At 40.3% G+C, this 26,580-nt stretch overlaps 1 protein-coding gene across 1 annotated transcript in view; it reads right to left on the reverse strand.

The window, feature by feature from the left end:
* prkdc (protein kinase, DNA-activated, catalytic subunit) overlaps positions 1-26,580 on the reverse strand; it is a 76,919-nt gene that overhangs the window by 2,437 nt on the left and 47,902 nt on the right. Inside the window, exons 57-79 of the mRNA XM_083675728.1 lie at positions 24,079-24,258; positions 23,601-23,809; positions 22,078-22,216; positions 20,467-20,655; positions 19,897-20,121; positions 19,194-19,302; positions 18,979-19,081; positions 18,264-18,417; positions 17,757-17,931; positions 15,062-15,255; positions 11,579-11,759; positions 11,105-11,265; positions 10,580-10,791; positions 9,281-9,368; positions 9,042-9,185; positions 8,191-8,398; positions 6,636-6,703; positions 5,437-5,657; positions 5,153-5,245; positions 4,808-4,888; positions 2,837-2,908; positions 2,225-2,426; positions 835-1,023 (exon numbers count right to left, since the gene is read on the reverse strand). Coding sequence (XP_083531854.1) covers positions 835-1,023; positions 2,225-2,426; positions 2,837-2,908; positions 4,808-4,888; positions 5,153-5,245; positions 5,437-5,657; positions 6,636-6,703; positions 8,191-8,398; positions 9,042-9,185; positions 9,281-9,368; positions 10,580-10,791; positions 11,105-11,265; positions 11,579-11,759; positions 15,062-15,255; positions 17,757-17,931; positions 18,264-18,417; positions 18,979-19,081; positions 19,194-19,302; positions 19,897-20,121; positions 20,467-20,655; positions 22,078-22,216; positions 23,601-23,809; positions 24,079-24,258 — 3,597 coding nt within the window. The remainder of the gene's footprint in view (positions 1-834; positions 1,024-2,224; positions 2,427-2,836; positions 2,909-4,807; positions 4,889-5,152; positions 5,246-5,436; positions 5,658-6,635; positions 6,704-8,190; positions 8,399-9,041; positions 9,186-9,280; positions 9,369-10,579; positions 10,792-11,104; positions 11,266-11,578; positions 11,760-15,061; positions 15,256-17,756; positions 17,932-18,263; positions 18,418-18,978; positions 19,082-19,193; positions 19,303-19,896; positions 20,122-20,466; positions 20,656-22,077; positions 22,217-23,600; positions 23,810-24,078; positions 24,259-26,580) is intronic.

The raw sequence follows: 26,580 nt of genomic DNA on the forward strand, positions 1-26,580 counted from the left end.
TCTAACCCGTTTCAATAATGTAAATGATATTCTGATTTCATCTCTTAAGTTTGTCGGAAAGGGAAGGGTTAATAACACCAGGGGAGCTATCCTGCCAAGAGATTTTGTGGCCAAGTGGAGAACTGCCATGGAAATGGACGAGTTCCAAATCAAGGGCTGTTTTCCAAAACTGGAAGTGTTTTAGTTTGAATAATTTAATAATTTAATTTTATGCTTGGAATAGTACAAATAACAAAGTATTTTCATGTCAATATGCGCGTATAGGCCACAAAGACGAGATGGCTGTAGAATTTCTTGTGGAGATGTATTTATAAGTAGACAAGAACACTGGAAAATTAGGTATGACATCCAAAAACCTGAACTATCCCTTTAATGTACTGCCTTGCCTTAGAAAAACAGACCTTTCCAGAGGTAGACCTATTGCCTTTCCATTCAGAGGTAGACCTGTTGCCTTTTTAAAATGTGTTTTTTTGTTTATGTAGATTTTTGCTTTTTGAATAAAAATTCACTCTAAGTGAGGGACTCTAAGTTAGATGTTGAACCAGTAGACTTGCCTCTAACTACCTACGTGATGTAGGCTTCATGTGTAGTTTTAACATACTTTATATCCATGCTGTAAAACAGTTTTTATTTGTATTTGTAATGCAATTGAAGTGTTTTGTCTCATATAATATAATATAATATCAATGATACTGTATTAACATGTAAATACAATACAAAACAACAAATATATAAATACACACACACTTTCAGCTATATGCATTTAAAGTTATATGAATCAACATGGGAAGCAAGCCACAAACTTTCTTCAGGACCTTTTCTAGTTTGCACTACCTTCCAGTCCAGAGAGGGCTCCTTGACGAAGATGTCCATGGTGTTCAGCAGCAGGTCTGGATCAGCTCTGTAGGCTCGTAGAGAGTGCACCATGACACTCTTGATCAAGCCTGACTCCTTCATGGGCTGCATTAGATTCAAAAACTGCCTCGTCAAGCGGAATGGCATAAGCTCTGGCACTGGGAGGAACTGGGGAAGAAAACAAGAGACTGGATTTTTTCCTCCATAACACTGTTTGAATACTTAAGAAATACACCCTTCCTTTCTCCCTAACTTGAAGTAATCACTAATTTAACATGATTGGATTGGCTTTTCACAGCATTGGTTTCACCCAGTCATGCCAGATCCACGATCGGCCCTGGTTAATCAGGATATAATAACAATTATAATAATAAAACATGGTCCAGAGTTTAGCCTTATTTTACGCGATTTTTCATTCCACATTTCTCACAGCTAAGACCTTTAAAGATGCAATTTGTTATAGAGACCTGCTATAGGGCCTTTCACCCCAGGCTAAGAGAGCTTTTAGCCTAGGGCTAAGCAACTGTTCACATTTGCACATTCCAAAGTGGGCTAGCACCGACTTAAGCCCAACGGTAGCTGGCCCTGCTCTGGGTTAGCATCGATTTTTCGGGGTTAGCCCCTGAAAGAACCCAAAACATGGTGCCAAAACAGCCAGTTTGAACAGGGGCCAAAGGATTTCGTACCCAAAGCTGAATGGACCTGTTCTTCTTTTTAAATAAAGAGACCCAGACGGACCCTTTAACAGTCAACTGAACCTGAACGGACCTGTGAACAACTAGACCCGATTGATACAAAATATAGGCCATTGTAGCGAGTAGCGAGTTATAGACCTTACAGACTGACTGTAGCCTACACTTTGGGGAACAGACTTTCTCCCCTTCCTAAAGACAAATAGCCAAAGTGCGGTGAGGTGTTCACCCTATTCCATCTCGCATAACGTTGCTCTTTCTCATGCTATGTGCAATCTTTTTGTGTGGAGGTGCAAGTGTCTGGAGGCGCCTGCTAGTCTGTAGCACAGGTTTTGATGAGTTGAGATTAATATACTGACAGTTTAATACCCTACTGGACCTTTTTGTATTTGATTTTTTTGTACAGTGCCCTATGTAAGTATTTGTGAAGCAGACTTCAGAATACAAGACTGCATGACCCAGGGGAACATTTTAGCCCAAAGACTAGTGGGAACACAGAACCTAGCCAGTGTGAACTGCCCTTATAAAACTACAGAAAGCTGAACACATTAAGCAGAACACACACACACACACAACAGTCCTCCACATCTTTTACATTCTTTCCAGATCCAGCAGTCAGAAGTGATACTTTCTGTTGACAGTGACTGTGTAAAATAACAGAAATTCGAGGAGCCCACCTGAGTGGCAGATCCAAAGGCATGGCCAAAGTCAATGCCAATCATGCCCCCAGTCTCCATGTTAATCATGAAGTTGGAGAGGTGACGATCCCCAATGCCCAGGATCCAATGGCTGATGCACAGCAGGGCGTGGGAGCTGGTGAAGTGGGAGCGTAGGGAGAGGAAGGCCTCAGGGGTAGTGCTCATCATCACAAACGCTCTCCTGGAGAGAAAGGAAAGAGCAAAATGGAGACCTGTTAATGCTTGGTGCCCTTTCATGATGAAAAAATAAAGGTCTTGGTAGACATTAATATTACTTATTTTATAGTTCGGATCTCATTAGCATCTAAATGAAGTATCTGGCAAGAGGTAGATTTTTACTCGTATATCAGTAAAGCCAACCCTTTGTGTCATGCCCAAGACCCCTTAGCTGTGATATATTCACGATACACAGCCTCTCGTGCCTAATTGCTTAAATGATCAATTCAATTATATCTAAAATTGATGATTACAACAGTATTAGCTGTCATTGGATCTTGCAGTAATCGTCCACTAGGGGAGGTAGTGGGGTTCTCAGGGCGAGTTAAGAGAGAAACAGATTCATAGTACATTAAACTGGACCCAAAAACCTACCTCAGCAGATCACCTGGAACAAGCTGTTCTATCTTTATGAAGTTGTTGACAGTCTCACTGCGCTTTGCCCTCCTGTGAAAGTCCACAAAATATTTAATCTGAAATGGTTATCAAATTACAGCAATGGAAGTATTTGCTCCATAAAACCTGGTATAGACACTGTGTTAACAGCATGAATATGCATCACTAATTTAGCAAATCGGTGAATAGATTACAAACAGGTAGTTCACTCTGGTGGTCAAATACTATGAAAAACACCAAATAAGAACAAAATAACTAATAATAATTTATTACATTTATAAAGCGCTTTTCATGATACAAGAATAATCTCAAAGTGCATTAAAAGAAAAATTGTTACAAAAAAACAAAAACAAAAGCAAAACAAATATATAACTAATCATAAAAACAGCAATCAAAGTCTAGAGGGGTAGACCAGCCGATAAAGATGCATCTTAATAACTGCTTTAAAAGCTCCAAAAGCCTGAACAGCCCTTAGATTGTCAGGAAGAGTTCCAAAGGCGTGATGCGTGGGAGGAAAAGGCACGTTCCCCATTGTGTGGAGCCTGATTCTAGGTGCATCAAGCGGTTTGGCGTGGCTTGACCGTAGAGTGCATGGAGGTTCATAGAGGTTCATAACTGTCATCATGTTTACCCTTTTTATTTCTATATGTACCCTGACCTGATGATAGTTTGCACTTCCAGTTTCACAAAGGAAAAAGGATATGAACACATATTGACAATTATGATGTAATCAATCAGTAGTGATACGTGTACATGGCTACGAGTAAACCCGTAGCTGAATTCTCATAGACTGAACGCACAGTTGAATAGGTTATTAGTGAAAACAAGTATTTGCAGTATTAGATCTTAAACTAACCATATTGTCTACTATATCAAGGTTGTAAATGGCTTTTCAAAAATCTTTTTCCAGTTGAAAAAGTGAGAAGTCAGTGATGCAACATCATATCTCATTAACTCAGGTGTCAAATTCTGGCCCAAATACTTCCCTTGTAACTCCAACTTCAGTTCATTCAGATGCTTATTTCCTGGTCAGACAGCACTCACAAGCACGCTTTGTTTTGACATATTACTGGAGTGGGCCTTTTAACCTTTTCCTGCAGAAGCCTAAAATAGGCAATTTCCGTCTATTTTTCAATAGTCTTAAACAAACCTAAATAATTCGAATAATATGCATTCTACAGTATTTGTTGTGGTCTTAAAATAAAACATCTGCACCATATTGAATCAAAGAGATTCAATATGAGCGTCCACCACAAGGGTTTTTTCCCCCCCCCCAACTGCAGCAAAAGGTTAGGGATGGTTTTCCTCCTTTTTCCAACATACCCGAGCTGTAGTCAGAGCCGTGAGGGGGACAATTCACTTTTATGGCAGCTGGATGGCGGGCAGAGAAATGCAAGGGTTCCCTAGGCTGCACCGCTTTTGGTGCTTGTTCACGTGAACGCTGCTCAGCTTGGGCGATGGATGTCGAGCAGCGTCACTTCTGTTAACCAATGACAATTTCATAGGAGGTGCAACAGAGAGGCTTGCTTCCTTCCTTCATACATAGCCAGCATTGAGGAGAAACTCATCTGAAATCCCTCCTCTTTTGGTTGAGTGAAAATTGGGTACCCTGCTGTAGACGTCGCCACTACAGCTGGCTCATCTTTAAAGCCCATAACCTCTCCTTAACTTTACACTAAAGATCACCTTAACTTAACTTTTTCTTTGACTAGCATCTTCCCGAGTTGGCATATATCAATCACCACGCAGGTATGGTTAACTTGCACTGAAAGTAGAGGCTCAAGTCGTACCACTATGACAAAAAATAGTTGGTCAGGAAGGTAGCTGGAATATATGTAGTCTTTGGAAGTTGGGCGACCCACAATCTACAAAGATTTCTGTGAGAACATGGGTGAAACCATGACATAAACAAATTGCAGTCAATGAGGTCACACAGTTCAGTTGACTTACTTGTAAATTTCAGCATATCGTCCAATACCCTGCACTTTTGACGACACTTTGGTGATCCAGTTATCATATACTTCATTTGGTCTACAATAATTAACAAAAACATTGAGAATCAGGGCAAAGTAACACAGGAACACAGAAAAAGGCATAGTTGACCAAATTCATTAAATAACTTAATGTTAACACACTGTGTAACAATGGTCAAACTGATCAGCAGCCATTGCAGTGTAAGCTTCAGACTATTTTCATAAAACAGCCAAGTTATCTGTTTAACACAAAATAAATTATCACTTTATGGGGCAATAAATAACTGCAGATTTCTGAGTATTGGGAGTAATGCTAATAAACCTTGTTGTCATCTTATGCTCCTCCTCATTCCTGGTGTTGAGCAGCAAATCCTTAAGGGTACTAGTATTCTCCATCCACTCAATCAGACCAATTCTGTAGAATAGATATTTTGTGTATTAAACCAGGTGGACCGACTACTAACACTGTATCAAAGATCTAATGAGGGCCTTTTGGACCCAAAACATTCTAACAAAATCATGAGGTTTTTAAACTGAGTGCTCTTCTTTCATTAAATCTTTCAAAAAATAATTAAATGAGGAACAAAAAAAAAAAAAACGTACTACCTGGTCGTTATGGGAACCACCTGGTATGTGCGGAGTTGCATGCTGCTGTGAGCACAGGTGGCATCTTGGGCCAGGAGGATGTTCATGACACCAAAGAGCTGCTCGATGCGCTGATCCTGACGGAGGTCTTCTCCGCCCTTAACAAGGAAGGGGTACTCGCGCTCGTCGTCTCCTCGTACTATCAGACGCTTGGGGCGCCGTATGGAGCTCATCACCTTCACCTATAGAGGACAGTATGGAGCTCATCACCTTCACCTATAGAGGACAGTATGGAGCTCATCACCTTCACCTATAGAGGACAGTATGGAGCTCATCACCTTCACCTATAGAGGAAGAATGGAGCTCATCACCTTCACCTATAGAGGACAGTATGGAGCTCATCACCTTCACCTATAGAGGAAGAATGGAGCTCATCACCTTCACCTATAGAGGAAGAATGGAGCTCATCACCTTCACCTATAGAGGACAGTATGGAGCTCATCACCTTCACCTATAGAGGAAGAATGGAGCTCATCACCTTCACCTATAGAGGACAGTATGGAGCTCATCACCTTCACCTATAGAGGACAGTATGGAGCTCATCACCTTCACCTATAGAGGAAGAATGGAGCTCATCACCTTCACCTATAGAGGAAGAATGGAGCTCATCACCTTCACCTATAGAGGAAGAATGGAGCTCATCACCTTCACCTATAGAGGAAGAATGGAGCTCATCACCTTCACCTATAGAGGAAGAATGGAGCTCATCACCTTCACCTATAGAGCACAGTATGGAGCTCATTGCACTACCTGTAAATACTGTTCATTGCACTTTCTGCTATTTTGCACTTCTGGTTAGACGCTAACTGCATTTCGTTGTCTCTGTACTTGTACTCTGCACAATGACAATAAAGTTGAATCTAATCTAATCACCTTCACCTATAGAGGAAGAAATGTCAACTTCACATGATTAGGCTTTGCTTTACAGACCACCATTTACCTGGTATCCCTTGGAAACTATGTGTTTTTTCCCCCTAAAAACTGGTTTAGTTGAGTTGATTTCAATGAGTAAAATTAACCATTCACTACTTCATCTCTGAAAACCCAGAATTGAGGCCCAAGAAGAGGGGGCCACCCGAGCTAGGTGTTGGCTGAGAAAATAATTTTTGTTCAGAGTAACAGTTTCTAAATTATTTTAAAAAGGAATATATATTACATACCCTTTCATCAAAACCTGTGATTTTTGCATGATACTCTGGCAAGGGTTTGGATTTGCCGTCATACTGTCCTAAAAGACAAGAGAAGAAAAAAACATCCATCCACAGTATTATGCATTAGAGAGCATTGGATGGACAGCAACAGTACATTATTATAGAACTAGCCTCACACCTTCAAGGTTTCTTTGTTTTTGTCCAAAGAGCTGTCTATAAGGTTTCTCCTAGCTCTCACACTGCTGGGCGAAATTAATTTTTAATCCATTAAGCATTGAAGTACAGTAGTGATGAACATCAACAACAATCTATCAGTTAGCATTTTAGTAATGCTAGTGGAAGTGGACTGAAGAGTTAGCGGCTATCTCTTCCAACCAAGCCTCAACCTGATTGCTAAAAATGCTCACGAGAGATCTTTCAATAAGAAAAACCTAGGGTGGCCCCATTAAATCAGTTTATGGGCCAGAATTGGCCCGCAGGGGTTGCCACCCCCTGGTCTAGTTGATAGCAGGATCAAAAGCCGGCCCTGGCTCACTAGGCTTCAGCATTAAATGCAGACTTTCCATCTCTGCACACACGCTGTAACATTAGTCAGAATAAACTGAGGTGTATTTTTGGGAACTTCAAACTTTTTTTGAAGAGTATATCAAGTTTGAGATGAAAAACTAGGACTGCATGTGATCAATTTGAAATGTATAACACCTTAATTTTTTAAGCGCAATTAACCTCATTTCCTTATTCTGACACTTGCATACATTGAATTTGACCGTTATATGCAAATGTGATACAATTGAAACATCAACCATATACAACCATATAGAAACACTTACAGACAGCTCTTTCGAGGCATTTCACATACAATACAACCACCAGGGGGCATTGTTGAGCAATTCTAATGGATGGGCTTGTTGTGAAACAGTAGCTCAACCAAATCAAGTGTTGTTGATTGAAAAGAGATGTCACAGAGCTACTTCCTCTAACTCTACCACCCTATCTACCATGCAGTACGAGAAAGCCATAAGAGTCCTGTATATTGGCCAATACAGGACACAGAGTGTGTTTGCGGGGAAACATTGAGCAGTCCTTATAACCAAATCCAGTGAGTTAGAGCAAATTGTCCCCTTTTCAGTAGGTGAACTGGTCCTGGAGCCCTCGGACCAAGATAGGGCGGGGTCAGGCAGGGTAGAAGAGGGGGAGGTAGGGGTGGAGGGGAGAAGAAGACAGGTGAGAGGAAGAGGAGGCAGGGGGGGATATGTGAGGGACAGAGAATGAGCCCATCCATTAGAATTATTAAACAATGCCCCCTGGTTGTTGTATTGCCGATGTGAAATACCTCAAATAAAATATGTGGAAAAGGCCAGTTGACTGTCGCAATACTGTCAAACATTAGCTGCTCAAACATTAACCTTTTAAACACTGACGTACTGTACTAGGCAATTCTAGCTTGTTAGCATGTTGCATGAGCACTGTTTTGATTACTTTCTGCAGCCCAGACTTTCACCTTTAGGGAAAAATAATGAAATGGAATATACTGTTTAACTTTATGTGTGGAACCAGTACTGACCTGGCACTTCCAGCTCGTTACAGAGTGTGTCCGCTTTGAAGCTACTCAGCCAAGGAGAGTATTCCTTCAAGTTTCCCGGTTCCCTCTGAAATCCACGCATGGAGCTTATTAGCTCATCCACCTGCCTCAGAAAGGTCTTGTCTTTTCTCTTCTCCAACAGTTTGGCACCTCCAGGGCCCAGCAGTTTCTCTACCTCTTTGGCAAATTTCTATTGTGGCAAAAATGTTAAAGGGAAGACAAAGAAATATCATAAAATGTATACTTGGACAATTGCTTTTTGTATGAAAGCATTAGCATGAGAGAGTTGCTAAAAAGCCTGCCACCTGGTATTGATAAAGCATGTGGGACATAGTTTGAGATATCCTGGTGAAAACGTGTTTGTGCGCAACGCATGCATAACACTGCGCTTTTAAAATGTCACTCTTGGTCTTGGACAAAACAGAGTAAAAATGTGTCTGAAACTAAGAGTTTCTAGTATCACACTTGAGTGGTAATTTTGATCCTCGGAGTCTTGATTTTCTCTCTCTCAGACAAGGCCAGATGTTGAGCCATGGGCACGGAAAGGGGAATCTGTTGTGGGTGGGAATTCCCTTTTACTATGACGTCTGTCATTAGTGTCTAGACCTACAGCTGTGACCCGATAGCACTACACGCAATCGCTTATCAATGATAAAATCTCATGTTTGTACTCTGGGTGTAAGGGGCTACCTGTCGACACTGATCAAGTTATAGCATATACAAAACTGCATTCATTTTGTGAGAAGAAAAGTCCCACCAATGGAATGAATATGTCTGAAAATATCCATATATATACCTGTACATATTTCTTTACAAGGGTTTAAGATGCCCACCTGTATGAACTTTTTGCGGAATGCTCCAAAACCTTGTGCCTTCTGATCCCCGAGGGAAGAATGCATTTCATCATACTTGCTCCTCATTCTCTTCTCATCAAAAGTCTGTTTCTCCAATTCATTTTTCACATCCTCCCACCAATCCTGTGAAGAGTCAAATGACAAAACAAATAAGCCACACAATTTGAAGCGTTGATAATTGGCAGACATTAGATCAAATTAAATGCTAAGCTTGTTACCTTAAAAAGCATCTCAGGGTTGGTGAGATGCTGCAGGGCATTGACAAAGTCTTGCACAGTGCCTCTTTCATCCAGTACAGACTTGAGCCTGAGCAACACACACATCACATCCGGCAGTTATATCAGGCCTACACAATTTTCACATGTGGTTATGTTGGAGCCTGAAATTGCAATGCATATACAGTGCCCTGCATAAGTAATAGGACAGTGAAGCATTTTTTCATCTTTCTCAACTCTCCAAAAGTTTCTGAAATCAAACAATTACTATGAGGTTAAAGTAGAGATTCTCTGCTTTTATTTGACAGTAGTTGTGTACATATTGGTTTTACCATTCAGAAATCACACCACTTTTTATGCATAGTCCCCCTATTTTAGGTTACCCAAAAGTAATGGGACAGATTCATCAAATGTCCAAATTAAGCTCTCACGTTTAGTATTTGATGGACAATCCTTTGCATGTAATAACTGCCTGAAGTCTGCGACCCATTGATCGACTTGATGTTAGCAAGTTCTAGTGGCAGCTATATATGCCCAAACCTAACACCCCCTGCACAATGTTTCACGGATGAGGTGGTATGCTGTAAATCTTGCTGAATTGTGAAACCAATATGTACACGAATACCATCAAATAAAAACTGAGAATCTCTACTTTAACCTCATAGTAATCGTTTGATTTAAATGTTAACTTAACTTTTAGAGTGCAGAGCCAAAAGAAGAAAAAATGCTTCACTGTCCCATCACTTAGGCTGTCAAAGTTAACTGTGATAAAAAAAAAATCCATAACGCATGTTTTATGTTTTTTCTGGGGGGTTTTTACACACCGTTTTTTTTTCACATGCAATTTCTCCAGTTTGATCAATTTTGTACCATAGTTTTATTTTAACTAAGAGTGCACATTCTATTTCCGATATTCTGTGTTTGAGATGATCAGCCTCAGCAAGGCACTGCGCAGATTTGTTGGTATTGATCATCAATCAGTGGTTATTTCTGCAGAAGACATTGATCTGGAGACATAAAATAGCTACACCATAGGAGCTATGGATTCTGTGTTGTTTGCAATACGAAGCTACTTGCCCAATTTGCTTCCTCTATACAGCTGTTCTAAAAAACATCTTGATTGATCATCAACATGGGATATACCTAAAAACTAATGTAACTGTTAAAATAGTCACTTTAACAGGAGTGTGATGCAGTATTGACAAAAGTCAATTATTTTAATACTGGGATGTCATAATACTTGTTAATACTTATACAAGAAATAAAACCAAATAATCAAACAGGTTTTTAGGGATGGCAAACCTGTCAGCAAACTCTCGGTGCTTGTGTCCACTGGCAGAGTCCTCAAAGTCGTAACTCTCGCTGCTGATCATATAGGGGTACACAAGCGCCTGGGGATAGCATTCTGCAATCTGATCAATCACGTGATGCACCACCACAGCCTCTGGTTTGTCCAAAAGGGCCATTATCTGACTGATCCAGCCAATCAGCTGCCAGCAGGGTATTGTCACCATCTATAAAAGTAACGTTATTTGTATTGCTTTGTCACAGCAGAAATACACAAATCTGTGAAGACAATGGCACGTTAAATTTCAAAGATATTTAAGACCATACAAAAAAATACATTTTTGGTGTGACCAAATGCGCTGGGTGCCACCAACTGAAAAACTAGGTGGCCGCTGCCACTCTGAAGAAAGAGTGAAACCCTGAGTTTAGGGGTTACACACCTCTCTGGGGAAAGAGTTAGTCTGGAGCCCTGGGTTTAGGGGTTACACACCTCTCTGGGGAAAGAGTTAGTCTAGAGCCCTGGGTTTAGGGATTACATACCTCTTTGGCCATGAGATCCAGCGTCTCAGCAGGATAGAGCTCGATGATCTGCAGCAGACGGGGGAACTTGAATCGAGCCTCTGCAGAGTTCAACTTCAGGGCTTTGAGCACACACTCCACCACATGCGCAGGAAGGGACAGCAACTCAGGGAATTCACTCACTACAAGAAAAACAATACAATGACAGTGCAGTAATTGGTAATGCTTCACTTGTAAAATACACTTGCAGTCCTGTTGCAGCTGGTACATTATCAGCTAAAACACACCACACTGTGACTCTCTAGCTAAATAAATGTTATTTTTAGGATTAGTGTAACAACATTTGACAGATTAAATACTGTAGCTGCTACAGCTTGTTTTTTATGATTTCATTTTTCACTTTATTTGTATAATTAATATCTGGCATTTTCTTGATGGATTCTGAATAAAATGTTAAGGGATTACTAGAGGAAACATAAGACCACCAGGACTCACAGCTTTTGCTTTGCTCCTCTTCATGCAGTCTTTTGTCACAGAAGTTGGCCATGGCCATGTAGGCCTCGACAACGCTGCTTGTGTCCACAGACTCCTGAGAGTAGGACTGGACCTCCTCATCTGCCCTCCTCACAGCACCACTGAAGTACTCCAGAGCTCGCAGCTGCAGCCCCACCTCCACCTAAAGCCATGTATGTGTCTGAATCACTGGAGTCCAACCTTATCCACAGACAGCTGGTGTGGGCCAAGGCTTTCATTCCAACCAAGCAGTAACACATCTGATTCAACTATCATAGTCCTCAATCAATTAAGTTGAGTCAGGTGTAATACTGCATAGTTGGAGCCTATACCCACATCAGACCTCTGCAGATAAAATTGGATGTGCTGTATCAAAAATGTGTATTGATCATAATCAATGGAAAACCAAATGGGACAAAATACGACTTCAATAAACTCTGAGAGATATCTTTTTTACCCACAAAATAGTCCTCATAGTTCGCAAAAACTGTATCTAACTCACAAAACATGCTGTGAGTTTTTTTGTTTTTTTTTAAACTGCTTTTTACAATGCATGAGAAGCTGTTGATTATTCATGCCAAACAATATGTTGAGAATGTGAGAATTATCCCATGTATGCACTGTGAGGGCTGTTTTGTAATATTTGTAGGTAAAAGCAGTACTTAGCTGTACCACTATCCAAAAAGTAACACAAGTAATAACTGCCTGTAAAATGTGATGTTCTGCTAACATTTGATAAGATGGGTGCCGAAAAAATATGAGGTGGTAGTGGAATTTTTGCAATCCACAGAACAATCTGTGGCTGTATTTGCATAATTTCAGTATACCGGTGGCCATTAATTAAGACTTGAGATTTCACCCCTTATATATAATGTGAAATATATGTAAAAAAAAAAAAACATTTGTTAGTGCATTTATTTACCATGAACAAGTCTTTGTGATTGCGTTAAAGGACTCATTTAAAAAAAAAGAAGAAAAAAACTGTTTTAGAGTACAGTAGGTCAGAGCTGAATAGGTTCATGGTTGAGTGACGGTAGCGTGGCAGTACCGCCATGGCATTCATGTTGAGGTATTTCACCTTGGCAACTACTAGGGGGCATCGAAGAGCAATTATAATGGATAGGCTTATAATGTGTTAAAGACCCCTTTCAGGGTTTACAAACATTGTCATCTTTCGTCTGTAGTAGTTAATATTTTACAGGATAGCCTTTTAAAACTTTGTTTTATTTGACAGTATTATTTGAAAGCAGTTTTACTTCTATTTAAAAGGAGTTTTACTCTTTAATGTTATCTTGTGGGACCCGGAGGGTTTGTGGTCTGCAGAGCCTGGTACAGAGCAAGATAAGACGGGGTGAAGAGGTAGCTCATTATTTGGTTAAGGTCTCACCTCTGTATGTGACTTCATACCCTGCAAGAAATTGATGTGGACAGCTCACTGTTGATTTGAAACCCAAAACCTGTTACGGTGTTCTAATATGATAGGCTGATTTTAATTCCTCCCATTAGAGAATACCAATCACTGCAACACTAAATCTGACGTAGAACCAGGTATAACTGTGAATGCACAGGGGAATACTTTGAGAATGGCTGATCCAGAACTTTCTCCCAGGCACCTGTCTTGTCTGCTGCTTTTGTGCCTGTTTTGTCTGCGATAAAAACATGATCCTTACACCAATCCTTCACTTGTAATGTCCAAAAGACCAAAGAACATTCAAAGGACATCAGGGTAAGAGATGTAGACCTGCACAAGGCTGGAATGGGCTACAAGACCATCAGCAAGAAGCTTGGTGAGAAGGAGACAACTGTTGGTGCAATTATTAGAAAATGGAAGAAATACAAAATAACCATCAATCGCCCTCGGCCTGGAGCTCCATGCAAGATCTTGCCTCGTGGGGTAAGGATGATCATGAGAAGGGTGAGGGATCAGCCCAGAACTACACGGGAGGAGCTTGGTAATGATCTCAAGGCAGCTGGGACCACAGTCACCAAGAAAACCATTGGTAACACACTACACCGTAACGGATTGAAATCCTGCAGTGCCCGCAAGGTCCCCCTGCTCAAGAAGGCACATGTACAGGCCCATCTGAAGTTTGCCAATGAACACCTAAATGATTCAGAGAAGGCTTGGGAGAAGGTGATGTGGTCAGATGAGACCAAAATTGAACTCTTTGGCATAAATTCAACTCTTCGTGTTTGGAGGGAGAGAAATGCTGAATGCTACAATCCCAAGAACACCATCTCCACCGTCAAACACGGAGGTGGAAACATTATGCTTTGGGGTTGTTTCTCTGCTAAGGGTACAGGACGACTTCACTGCATTGAGGGGCCAATGGACGGGGCCATGTACCATAAGATCTTGGACGAGAACCTCCTTCCCTCAGCCAGAGCACTGAGGATGGGTCGTGGATGGGTCTTCCAGCATGACAATGACCCAAAACATACAGCCAAGGCAACAAAGGAGTGGCTCAAGAAGAAGCACACTAAGGTCATGGAGTGGCCTAGCTAGTCTCCAGACCTTAATCCTATCGAACATTTGTGGAGGGAGCTGAAGCTTCGAGTTGCCAAGCAAAAGCCTTGAAACCTTCAGGATTTGGAGAGGATCTGTAAAGAGGAGTGGACCAAAATCCCTCCTGAGATGTGTGCAAACCTGGTGACCAACTATAAGAAACGTCTGACTTCTGTGCTTGCCAGCAAGGGTTTCTCCACCAAGTACTAAGTCATGTTTTGCTTGGGGATCAAATACTTATTTCCTTCGATCAAATGCAAATTAATTTATAACTTTATATAATGTGTTTTTTCTGGACTTCTTTGTTGATATTCTGTCTCTATTTGTTGAAATAAAAGTACCATAAAAATTATAGACCGCTCATTTCTTTGTAATCGGGCAAACTAACAAGATCAAATAATTATTTCCCCCACTGTATAGGCTACGTGAAAAATATTAACTTCATTATTTTGAATTTTGTTTTGTCTCGCAGATCGCATTCACATGGAAATAGAGAGAGAGTGGGGGAGCGTGTAATACCTGTTGTTTATTAATTTGTTATGGACAATAACCATGTTTTTTTTTGTCAAGATAGCAGTCACCTATGTTGAAAACCAAGTAGAAACCACGGCTGACTGCTAACTAACTGAGTGGTCGTTTGACAGAATCTGACTCTCAATCATTTGCTTGATTCTATCACTCAATCACACTACAGTCAGTGCTTATTTGAGTTTTAATAATGTAGGCCCATACCTTTGAAATGTAGGCTATTTTCTGTTTATTTAGGCTCCTCTCTGCTCTGTGAACCTCAAATTTCACAGTAATTTGATTGACAGCTGTGTGTGGTGCTGAATATCAGCAAAGCTATTGCCACTATTGCGCTTGAAACATTTTCTTGTGCGGCTCCCTCAACAATAGTTTTTGTTGTTTTGTTGTAAAATTTGCAGTTAAAATATTGCAGTTAAAATACAAAACATTACCTTAGGCTGACCAGTTGGTAAGGAGGACCCAGCAAGCTGCAAAACTCTATCTGCCTTCTCTCTCCCAATGCTTTCCAGGACAGAAGGGTAACTGCTGACAGCGGAGGCCATAATGTGGTAAGAGGTTCCCAGTAGAATTCTCTGATCTCTGAGAAATTTGCCAGAGGCATCCTGACACTCGGACTGAAGGTCATCTGAAGAAGACAAGAGTAATAATAATAATTAAACAAATGTATATACAGTAGACTAACGCTTTTCTAAGATGCTTTACAAAAAGAAGTATGGTACAGTTAAATTCTCATGAAGTTGCACCAATAGTGTTTTCCTTGAGACATACTGCAATAACACACCTTAAATTTTACACTTGATCTGTAACTGTTCCGACAGTGTTTTTGGCAACACAGGGCTTTACATTCGATTGTTATGGCAATAATAAGGAATTATTAGGGTTTTTCACATGTTTTCCACCTCAGACAGTTTTGATTAATTTGGGCAACAGCATGATAGCCCATTACAGAACAATACAGAATATTTTCCACATGCATCTATCCTTTATTTTGGAAAAGTCAAAGAATGGGGGAGAATGGGGTTGTCATAGAGAACATAAGGGAACCAATTTAGGTACCAATCTTAGCTCACTCCTTAATAACTACCGATTGTAACCTGCAATAACACATTGGTTACTAAAGTCTGGTAGATAACACACTGGTTACTAAAGCCTGGTAGATAACACACTGGTTACTTCTAAAGCCCATACTTCCTTGGCCGTCACTCTTTCCAGTTTTCTGCCGCCAACGTCTGCTTGAATAAAGGTGAAATAAACAAATATCACCACTAAATCTAGACTTTTTGCTTGGGCCTTTCTAATTTCCACCTAAGCTGCATAGCCTAAAAATGAATTTGAAATGCATAAATTAACAGGTTGATTTTGGCAAGCCTAAGGTTCTGGTTATGTTTCTGTTTTTTTATGATATTTCAGCCTAACAATGGCTTCCTTGACTTTAATTGACACCTCTTTGGTCCTCATGTTGACAAGACACCAATAGCAGACTCCAAAGGCAAACACAAAGCCTAAAATCAATACTTGACATTGACAGCACTTTTATACCTGCACAAATGATGTGACAGAAACCTATAAAGCCAATTTTCCAATACTACTGGTTCCCTTAAATAGGGGAATATGTATAAGAACGGTGGCTGAGAATCTCTACTTTAACCTCATAGTAATTGTTTGATTTCAAATCCAAACTGTTGGAGTATAGAGCTAGAAGTGCAAAAAGTCAAACCCTTATGGAGGGCACTGTATGTAAATAGAACATAATTCATAGCATTACATATGTACATTACATAATACATATTACAACATTTAATAATATATAATAAAAAAAGAAAACATGAAACAAAATGAAATAATGATTTCTCATGTTGCTTTTGTGTCCTGTCATCCTCACTTTTATTTATCTCGTGATTTTACCAACATAATAGAACCTACATGGATATTTCAATCAATAAACCACACATTTAGTTTAACATGTTACTCTTTTTTTTCTTTGACCCTTTTCCAGTGTGGAAAAATATCTAAATAGTTTTTCTAGTGAGTATTTTTTCTTCTTCTTCATAAATTAGCTCTTTTAACCCTACAATCAATATTGAGTTGAGCATGCCATTCTAAAACGTTACAGCAATGATATGACACCTATATGACAGTGATTCATTTGTAGCCAACTAAGAATCATGATACACTGGACAGGGGTGAAAAAAGAACTATAAAAATACAAAATTTTTGTAGGCAACTACAAATGACCCGTTGGATATGGGCAGTAAAATTTACAGAATAACATTTGGGAGATTTATATATTATAGCCGACAGAATAATATTAATAACAGCATGTCAACACGACAGTTTACTTTCACTGATCCATAGAATGCTGTGCAAGAAGCAACCAACAAATGCAAGGAAAACCTTGCGCTTGGACAATTAATTAAATCTACTGTACAATAAAAACATTTCGCCTGCTCTCTGAGTAGGGCGAGCTGTCTTGGTTTTCTGATCACTCTATGCATGCTTAATGTTGTACTGTAAAAGCTTCAATCAGCCCCTTCTGGTGGATGCAAACAGAAGTACACCTTAGCAAGCAGGGAGTTTTACACATCTCAAGCGTGTTCAGGCTCAGTGGAGCTTCCCGGCTATTTGAGTAGCGCTGCAGCAGCGCGTGAGGCGGTCCGCAGGAATTTCCACACAATCTATTTGACTTCATCTGTATGTAACGTAAATCAGACATTATACTAATAATGCCAATTGGGATTTCCTAGCTAATTAAACTAAATACTTTTAAATGGCCACTGTCACTTTTGACATGTTATGTGAATATTATGAATATTGATGCATATCTCCTATTCTTTCTGCTATGCTTATACTTACTGACAACAGTTTATTTTTGTATTTAAAGCACTAGCTGTGAGTTGTAGAAAACTGAGCAAAATAAGAATGTATAATTACATAGCATTTGATACAGTGGACAATCAGATTTGAGTCTAAACTGTGGGCATTTGAACGTCACAATATGCTGGGCAAGTTCTTATTTTTCCGAAAGAATCAGAGGGTTTAAGTCAATGGGACTTTGTCAGATGCCAGATTTATCTGCTGTGGGTTTCCTTGAGACTGTGTGCAAGAGCCACTTCTTTTCCTACTTACCCAGTAGTGGGATGGTCTTTAACATGGTGCTGACCTGCTCCACTGGCCCCTGACCATGACTGCGTTTGTGGCTGAAGCTACTGAAGCTGTGGACCCAGCGCAGCAGCCAGCTCCTCTGCGTCTTGGCCTCCCTGTGGAGCTCCTTCAGCAACTTGGTGGCAACAGGGAAGTTACTCTGGAACACAGTTAAAAAGGTGCAATGTAATGTAACAATCTGTAACCTCTGTAGCTGCTGGAAAACTAGTCGATACTCAAACAAATACATACATACACATACACACACACATAGAAAAGCTTAGTTCCATTTCAGCCAATCAGTGCAGAGACCCTCACCCTCAGGTCCTCTGGGCCAATAAGTTTAATCAGAAATTACACTATTGCTTTACCACATGGACTCTAAAGGCAAGTTCTATCAGCAATGACATAGCTTCCTGCACAGATGTAGAGTGGTACATGAGCTCTTATCATGTATCATTGTTATCATGTAATTTAATTTGGCTATTTCACCTGTTTCCATGCGCTATCAGCCATGCGCAGCTTCATGCTGAACTTGCAGTCCATCACCAGAGTGCTGAGGTCCTGCTCTGGCCCATCCACCTCCATGCTGTCACTGTGGCCTGTACTACTCAGCTTCTCGCATATCTTATCCAGGAAGAAACATCTGAAGAAACATCCACAGCCAGAGGAATTAAATGTTACCATGGATATCCAATGAAGACACACATTGCTGCCATTTCAAATAATTTCCTTGAGCTGTTAAGCACACAACTAAAAAGCTCTAAATGCCCATGACACATCTGTAGCAATCAGAGAGGGACATTGGGTGAGAAATTGAACAATGCAGTTTGGATCTCTAAAATCACATTTCAAAATGCGGTGGGGAGGTCAACCACTCATCAATGGCCTCCTCTACCTTCCTGGTCCTTTTAGCCTCCCCTACTCTCCTGGTCCTCCTCTACCCCCCTGGTCCTCCTTCCCCCCCTGATCCTTTTAGCCTCCCCTATCAGGCCAAACGGGGTTGGGAGCGTGGTTTAGATCGAGAGCACCCATTACGGCACCATGGCAACCACGGAATGTAGTAGCCTGGAGAGGTCTAAAAAGTTTGGGTTGCAATTACTCTCTGCCTGGGAAGCTGTTTGAATCCAGCTACAATTGGCCTTCTGTGCCTCTTAGTGGCCACAAGTTACAAAATGCACCTTTAATGAAAACATTTAAATCTTACCGAGATGTAATGATATCATCCCATACATTCATAGGATCCATTTTGACATCAGGGTACCGGTCACTCCATAATCTAATCAGGTTCTTAAGGGAGTTCACTGAAACTGTGATTAAAGAAACATACAAAGATATTAAAATCCAATTTGCCATCTGCAAAGGTAATATATTACCTTGTATAACAAAATAAGGTTACAATAGCAGGATTGGAGCACTCACCCTCTCCAGTGATGAAATGAAGGAAGTCCTGGATCTCAGTCAAGGCCTGCGCCGACTGAAGAATGGTCAGCCGACTTCGATTAAGCAGTGTGTCGATACTAGAGTAATTCTTCATTGAACAATTGTGGAAAAATGTGAGTGAACATGATTTTCAGATCAGAACAAACATGATTTTCAGATCAGAACAGACATCTTATGGATGCAGTCAGAGAAAACTTGGGCATAACATAATGAAGATTATCAGGGCATTGAAATCTTCAGATTTCATGATGCCATGCATTATCAACGCCGACTCATGCTTATTCATGTCAGATTGCGCCAAAACATTTCCCCCGCTTCTCTGCGCTCTGAGAGAATGCATGATGACGGTATGAGAGTAGATAGGAGTTGGTCCCATTGCTTGGTCCTCGTTAAAATAACCTGATATTTAAACAATTTCCTCTTAATTTCTGTAATTCATGAACTGCTATAACAAACTCACTTCACACGTCTTCACAACTTGTGTCTGCTGTGGCAGTGGCATTGAGGTAGACCACCTTTGTGATGGCAGTATGAACCTTTTAAACACTGGCCCACTGAATAGCACTGCCTATTGCTATTCGGGATTCCATAGTTCCCAAAACCATTCTGTGATTTAATTTGACCATGCAAAACATTTAGTAAATAGCCCTGTCTAATTGAATCTTTCTCTGGTGCTTCTGACCTGCATGAAGACCCGCATGCAGTTGTTAGCATAATACTTGGCACGGTCGTAGTCTTCCTGGAGGATGTAGAGCAGGCTGAGCTCTTGGCTGTAGTGGCTCTCCAGGACGTTCTTGCGGTCCTCCACCTTCATGGCATTGTCCACAAAAGTGAGCAGAGCCTGGTCCCTTTCGCCCAGCTGAAGTTGCTTCAGCATACTGCGCATCATATACTGCAGATATGCCTCCTGTCAAAGACAAACACACGCAAACACACCAACATAAAGCATACAATATTTTTCAGACGGTTCTTTACCTTGAAAGTAGTCTTGGGGCCAGGAGAAACCATAATCCATGGTTAAGAGTTGTTTAAATAGCCACTAATAATTTCAGCTAACTTCAATCACTAACAAAAAAACAATTGGGGTGTTTGGAGAACAAAATCTGAGAGTTCAGTTGAGATGATTGTGGCCACAAATGTAAAACCTTTTTTGTTCCCCAATCATTCCCATGGTTTCTTTGTTAGTGGTGGCTAAAGTTACTCGTGGCTATTTAAACAATTCTGTGACGTTACAATTTAGAGCCTGTCATACCTGATAGAAAGGTTCGGCCCATATCTTCTCCAGGTTGGCTGGGGAGCTCTCGTCAATGTTTACAGTGGAGCAGTACTGCAGAGACTTCCATTCAGTCAGGTGACTGTAGGCCTCCAAGGCAGCTATCTCCCAGAAGTCTTTCTCAGTATCCGTGGGTTCCCCATCACTCCAATGCTCAGTGTTTAGCCCCTGTCACGGAGAGGAACAGCAAAGGAAAAATCATGATCTTGTTTTGCTAAATTAGTCTGTGTATTTTGTATTGTACTGTCTAGTATATTTGGTGCACCCGCAAAAGACACCTTGATCTCAGTGTAAATAAATACCCAGAGAACAAATAGACAGCAGATTTGTTGAAAGGCTTGTGTTTACTTGTGTTAAAGTAAGGCGACTCCTGCAGAAATGCAGTAATGGGACAGTGAAGCATTTTTTCTTCTTTTGGCTCTATACTCCAAAAGTTTGGATTTCAAACAGTTACTATGAGATTAAAGTAGAGATTATCAGATTTTATTACGATAGTTGTTAAATTTTGGTTCCACCATTTAGAAATGAACACTGTATACATAGTCTCCCTATTTCACGGCACCAGAAGTAATGCGACAATTTGCCTTTGGAGTCTGCTATTGATGTCTGTCAACATGAGGACCAAAGAGGTGTCAATTAAGGTCAAGGAAGACATTATTGGGCTGACAAATCAAAAAGAAAATCAGAAGCCAAAACCTTAGGCTTGCCAAAATCAACAGTTTGGAACATCATTCAAAAGAAAAAAGCATTGGAGAGTTCAGCAATCGAAAATGGGCTGCTAGGCCAAGGAAGACTTCTACAGTGGAAAAATGCTCATCATAATTAAGACAACTGTCCCACAGATCAGAAACATTGCACTGTATATACTCTATAATGTAGAATAACAGACATGTCACTCTACATGTTTGATATGATAATGTCAGCTCTATTCTGTGTTCGATCTGCTGACAATGCACAAAAAAAAATCCTTTTCGTGTTGGTACGTAAAGTACAGCTAGAGTTACTTACAACATGTAAATCAATATTTATTTAATTACACACCCTAACTGTTAGCTGGTGTGGTTAGCTGGTGTGGTGGCTGACCATGTAGAAAATGCATCTCTGTTGCTTAACATACGACAATAGGACGACAAAATGTCAATAGGATGGAATATGAACTTAAACTCTAAAAAGACGATTTATCAGTTATCACTGGTTATTACTTGTATTCCGTATCACCCAAACATCTAATCATGTCGCCAAAAATGATAATCAAAAATTGTTCTAAGCTGGGGTTTTACGTCAGTGAATGAGAGCAAGCTGAATGAGAGCACGGCCAAACTCATTGTGACACAGTACCAATAATTTGTACAGGTAAACCACAACATCAAATCGTCACTCTTCAGCCAGCACACACTGCTGTTGATAGAAGTCCTTGACAGAACCATCAAATTGAGAAGAGCATTATTATTATTATTATTATTATTAGCAAACTAGCAGTGCTATGACTTTGTGACGGCTGTGTCTGATAGGCCCTCATATTGCTATTCCATTTTATAACAATCAGGAAATTACTCGATCAGTTATCATTTCTGTCTGTGCATTAGCTACCTCATTGTAGAGCTTCACTGCTTCCGCGTAGTCACTGTTGGCTTCCGCTTGCAGAGCAGTGCATGTTAATGACTTGGTCCCAATTTTGCCACCAAATATACCCCGGACAACATCATAGTCCCCTAAAGATCTGTAGAGTCTGGAGAAGAGACAGAGGTAATGGCTATATTACTTCTATTTGGTGTCAATGATGACAATTCAGATCCAATACTGTACTGTCAATACTGTTAAGAAAACGTAAGTAACACACATAGTTGGAGGTGTCTATATGTACATACAGTGCCGTAGTATTCATCCCCCTGATCTACAGTACACAGCCTAACGGACACTCAAAGTAAAAAAAAGACAAACAAATAAGATGATTATTTAAAGAGTTGGGTTGATGGTCAACAAGGGAGGCCTGTAAATACAAATCAAAACGTAAAAGTTTACCTGGTGGTCTCCAGTCTGTGCTAGCGGGTTAAAGAAGGGCTCACCATCATTTCAGAGATGATTAGCAGCTTTTTGTTTAACATTAATTTTTCAAATAGTTTACATCATTAAAAATCGAAATGTTATACAGTACAGCCTCAACAAAATATGAAAGTGTGCATGGGTAGAATATGTTATTAGATTTATGCTAATATTATTAAGCACATATCTGGGTTTTGAAAATACTGAAACCGAAAATTAATAATATTGAAAGCCACAAAAAACATTTGAAGCAAAAAGTAGCATACTGATTGCTGTTTCTGCACCATCCCTTGTACATATAGTGGTAGCTGTATCATGTTATGGGTATGCTTGTCACCGGCATGGACTGGGGAGTTTGTCAGGATCAAGAGAAAATGTTGAAATTTGCTGAATTGATAGTGACAGCCTAATCAAGTGTATAATTGATTCTGATCAATTCCCATGAACCATACTGTATCCTTGCACTCCATGGACTCAATTCAACTTATTGAGTAACTTAAAATGTTGGCATTTGATCTCATTTTAAAAGAGCCACATCAAGGGTGTATAGACTTTTGCAAACAGGTCTCTGTTTTTAATTTTTAATAAATTATTAACATTTCTTGGGATGCAATTTTTCTTAAAATTGGGATGTGATAGCTCCTATTCCTAAAAACAAACAAACATGGAAATTGATTAAAACTAAGATATTGATCAAATTCCAGATATTTGCATAATATTACTGGCACAAATCTATTCCCATACACAAATACTTTTTCAAGGCACTGTACACTCAATTCATAAACCATATTGGTAACACTTAACATAGAGGTCCCCTTTTGCAAATAATGTTGCATGATTTCACATCAGGGTTAGTTTTCAAAACAGTTATAAGTGCATTTATAAAGCATTAATAACTGGCTCCTGATTGCAAGCTCCCTATTTGGCAAGCACCAAGTGAATATGGAACAATCTAAACTAATTAGTTATAACTGTTTGTAAATTGTTAATAATTGAATAATAAACTGGTTATAAATGATTTATTAACTTATTATAAACCACCTATAAACCCTTTACGAAGGGGACCTTACTTTGCCAAGTGTATCCACTTCTCGGTGTCTGGGGGGACTTCCTTGCGGCCGCGAGCCCGTTTGGCAGGGGGCTCCTCTGGGCTGCAGCCCTGCAGCAAGCCCTCCTCCAGGAGAAGGATGCCAGTGGGCTGCTGGAGGCTGGCAAGGCAGCTGGAGCTAACAGCTGCAGGGTGGACCTGTAGCAATTCCTTGTGCTGGTAGCTCATGTCCTGCATACCAGAAGGAAAAAACAAGAGTGGAAAACAGGCCCCGGATAATAAACAGGCCCCGGATAGGGCCAAATAAACACTTGAGGGTTAAACTTTTTAAATACAATTTTAGGTCCATGCATGTACCTTGGAATCACTCTTTCCCACAAACAAGCAATTTAAATAATTTAGCAAATATCACAACAAGTGACTCATTTGTGTAACTATTTGAATACAGGTCTTTAAAAAATACTATTATATAATAAATAAACTTGAGTTAAGGATCGAACCTGCACACATGCAACAAAGGGAGGGAAGTACACTGTGCTCTTGCTTAGGAAGATGTTCATATCCTTCAATAGCTCATCAAGGATCATCTTCCTTTCTCCTGGAGATTTGCGGGATTCCATTTCTTGTAGGACACCAGCAAAGAGGGAACTGAACAGCTGCTTGGCAAGAGTGGGATCTCTCTGAGGAAAACATACACAGAAAACAGACACTTCAGACACAGCCAAGTTACCAAAGATGGGTAAAAATTAGGGAAGTGAAAAATCATCTTGTCTCCTACATGACTAATCGTCTTGTGTAAAAAAATAAAATATATTTTTTTTAGCAAGCTTGCATAGTTAGCTTGCAAAGTTAGCTGGAAAGCTAGCGATTTTTTAAAGTTTTTTTTACGCTGGTGCTATCTTGGCAAATATTCAGTATTTCAGAGTTAAATAGGTTAATGGTGTAGTGATGGTACCACGGCAGTACCGCCATGGCATTCATGTTTTATTTTAGGTATTTCACCTCAGCAAAACAACCACCAGGGGGCATCGTTGAGCAATTATAATGGATAGGCTTACAATGTGTTTTAGACCCCATTCAGTGTTTACAAACATTGCCGCCTGTGGGCTGTTTTAAACTAAATTAACTCCATGTCTGGGTACCTTCCTAAAAATGTTTGTTTTTAATTTGTTACCTAATACAGTAAAGCATTTTTTGTTATTTCATTCATGGAGTGTGGATTTTTGTTATTTCATTCATGGAGCTAAGAGCTAGAGTTGTCCATATAAAATACACTCACTGGTCACTTTATTAGGTACACCTTGCTAGTACCGGGTTGGGACCCCTTTTACCTTCAGAACTGCCTTAATTCTTTGTGGCATAGATTCAACAAGGTGCTGGAAACATTCCTCAGAGATTTTGGTCTATATTGACATTATAGCATCACGCAGTTGCTGCAGATTTGTCGGCTGCACATCCATGATGCTCCCGTTCCACCACATCCCAAAGGTGCTCTATTGGATTGAGATCTGGTGACTGTGGAGGCCATTGAAGTACAATGAACTTGTTGTCATGTTCAAGAAACCAGTTTGAGATGATGTGAGCTTTGTGACATGGCGCGTTATCCTGCTGAAAGTAGCCATCAGAAGATGGGTACACTGTGGTCATAAAGGGATGGACATGGTCAGCAACAATACTCAGGTAGGCTGTGGCGTTTAAATAATGCTCAATTGGTACTAAGGGGCCCAAAGTGTGCCAAGAAAATATCCCCCACACCATTACACCACCACCACCAGCCTGAACCGTTGATACAAGGCAGGATGGATCCATGCTTTCATGTTGTTTACGCCAAATTCTGACCCTACAATCTGAACGTCGCAGCAGAAATCGAGACTCATCAGACCAAGCAACGTTTTTCCACTCTTCTATTGTCCATTTTTGGTGAGCCCGTGCAAATTGTAGCCTCAGTTTCCTGTTCTTAGCTGACCGGAGTGGCACCCGGTGTGGTCTTCTGCTGCTGTAGCCCATCTGCTTCAAGGTTCGACATGTTGTGCGTTCAGAGATGGTCTTCTGCATACCTTGGTTGCAACGAGTGGTTATTTGAGTTACTGTTGCCATTCTATCATCTCGAACCAGTCTGGCCATTCTCTGACCTCTGGCATCAACAAGGCATTTTCGCCCAGAGAACTGCCGCTCACTGGATATTATCTCTTTTTCGGGCCATTCTCTGTAAACCCTAGAGATTGTGCGTGAAAATCCCAGTAGATCAGCAGTTTCTGAAATACTCTGACCAGCCCGCCTGGCACCAACAATCATGCCACGTTCAAAGTCACTTAAATCACCTTTCTTCCCCATTCTGATGCTCGGTTTGAACTTCAACAGGTCGTCTTGACCATGTCTACATGCCTAAATACATTGAGTTGCTGCCATGTGATTAGCTGATTAGATATTTGCATTATCGAGCAGTTGAACAGGTATACCTAATAAAGTGGCAGGTGAGTGTATATTGAACTGACCCTGTCATTGCGACAGTTTTCACGGTTAGTCGTGAAAAAATCGTATATTTTACAGTATAGCCTTTCATTATTTTAAAAATGTTTTGACAGTTTCATTTGAAAGCATTCCATGTATGAGAATACTCTAGTTTGACCCCATAGTAATTGTTTGATTTCAAATCCAAACTGTTGGGAGTTTAGAAGCTAAAAGAAGACACAATGCTCCCTCTTTCCAACACATATGTAGGGCACTGTACATGTAGGAAACGTTCAGGTTGCCAGGTATACTATACTAATCAGCCCTCCGTTTTCTATTTTGCCATGTCTGGCTATTACACTAACCATCAAACATGTTATTATCGAGTGTGTTTGAATGAATATTTATCATACACTTTGGATAGCTTACTAAACAACTCTCAGGGTTAGTAACACTCTAGGTAATGCAAATTAATTATGTCTGTAAAAATAGTTTTGCCTTTACTTTCTTTCTTATGTTGTATGGAACGAGCAAAAGCATTGCTGGTAAAT

Source organism: Argentina silus, assembly GCF_951799395.1.
Source record: "Argentina silus genome assembly, chromosome: 1".
NCBI lineage: Eukaryota > Metazoa > Chordata > Actinopteri > Argentiniformes > Argentinidae > Argentina > Argentina silus.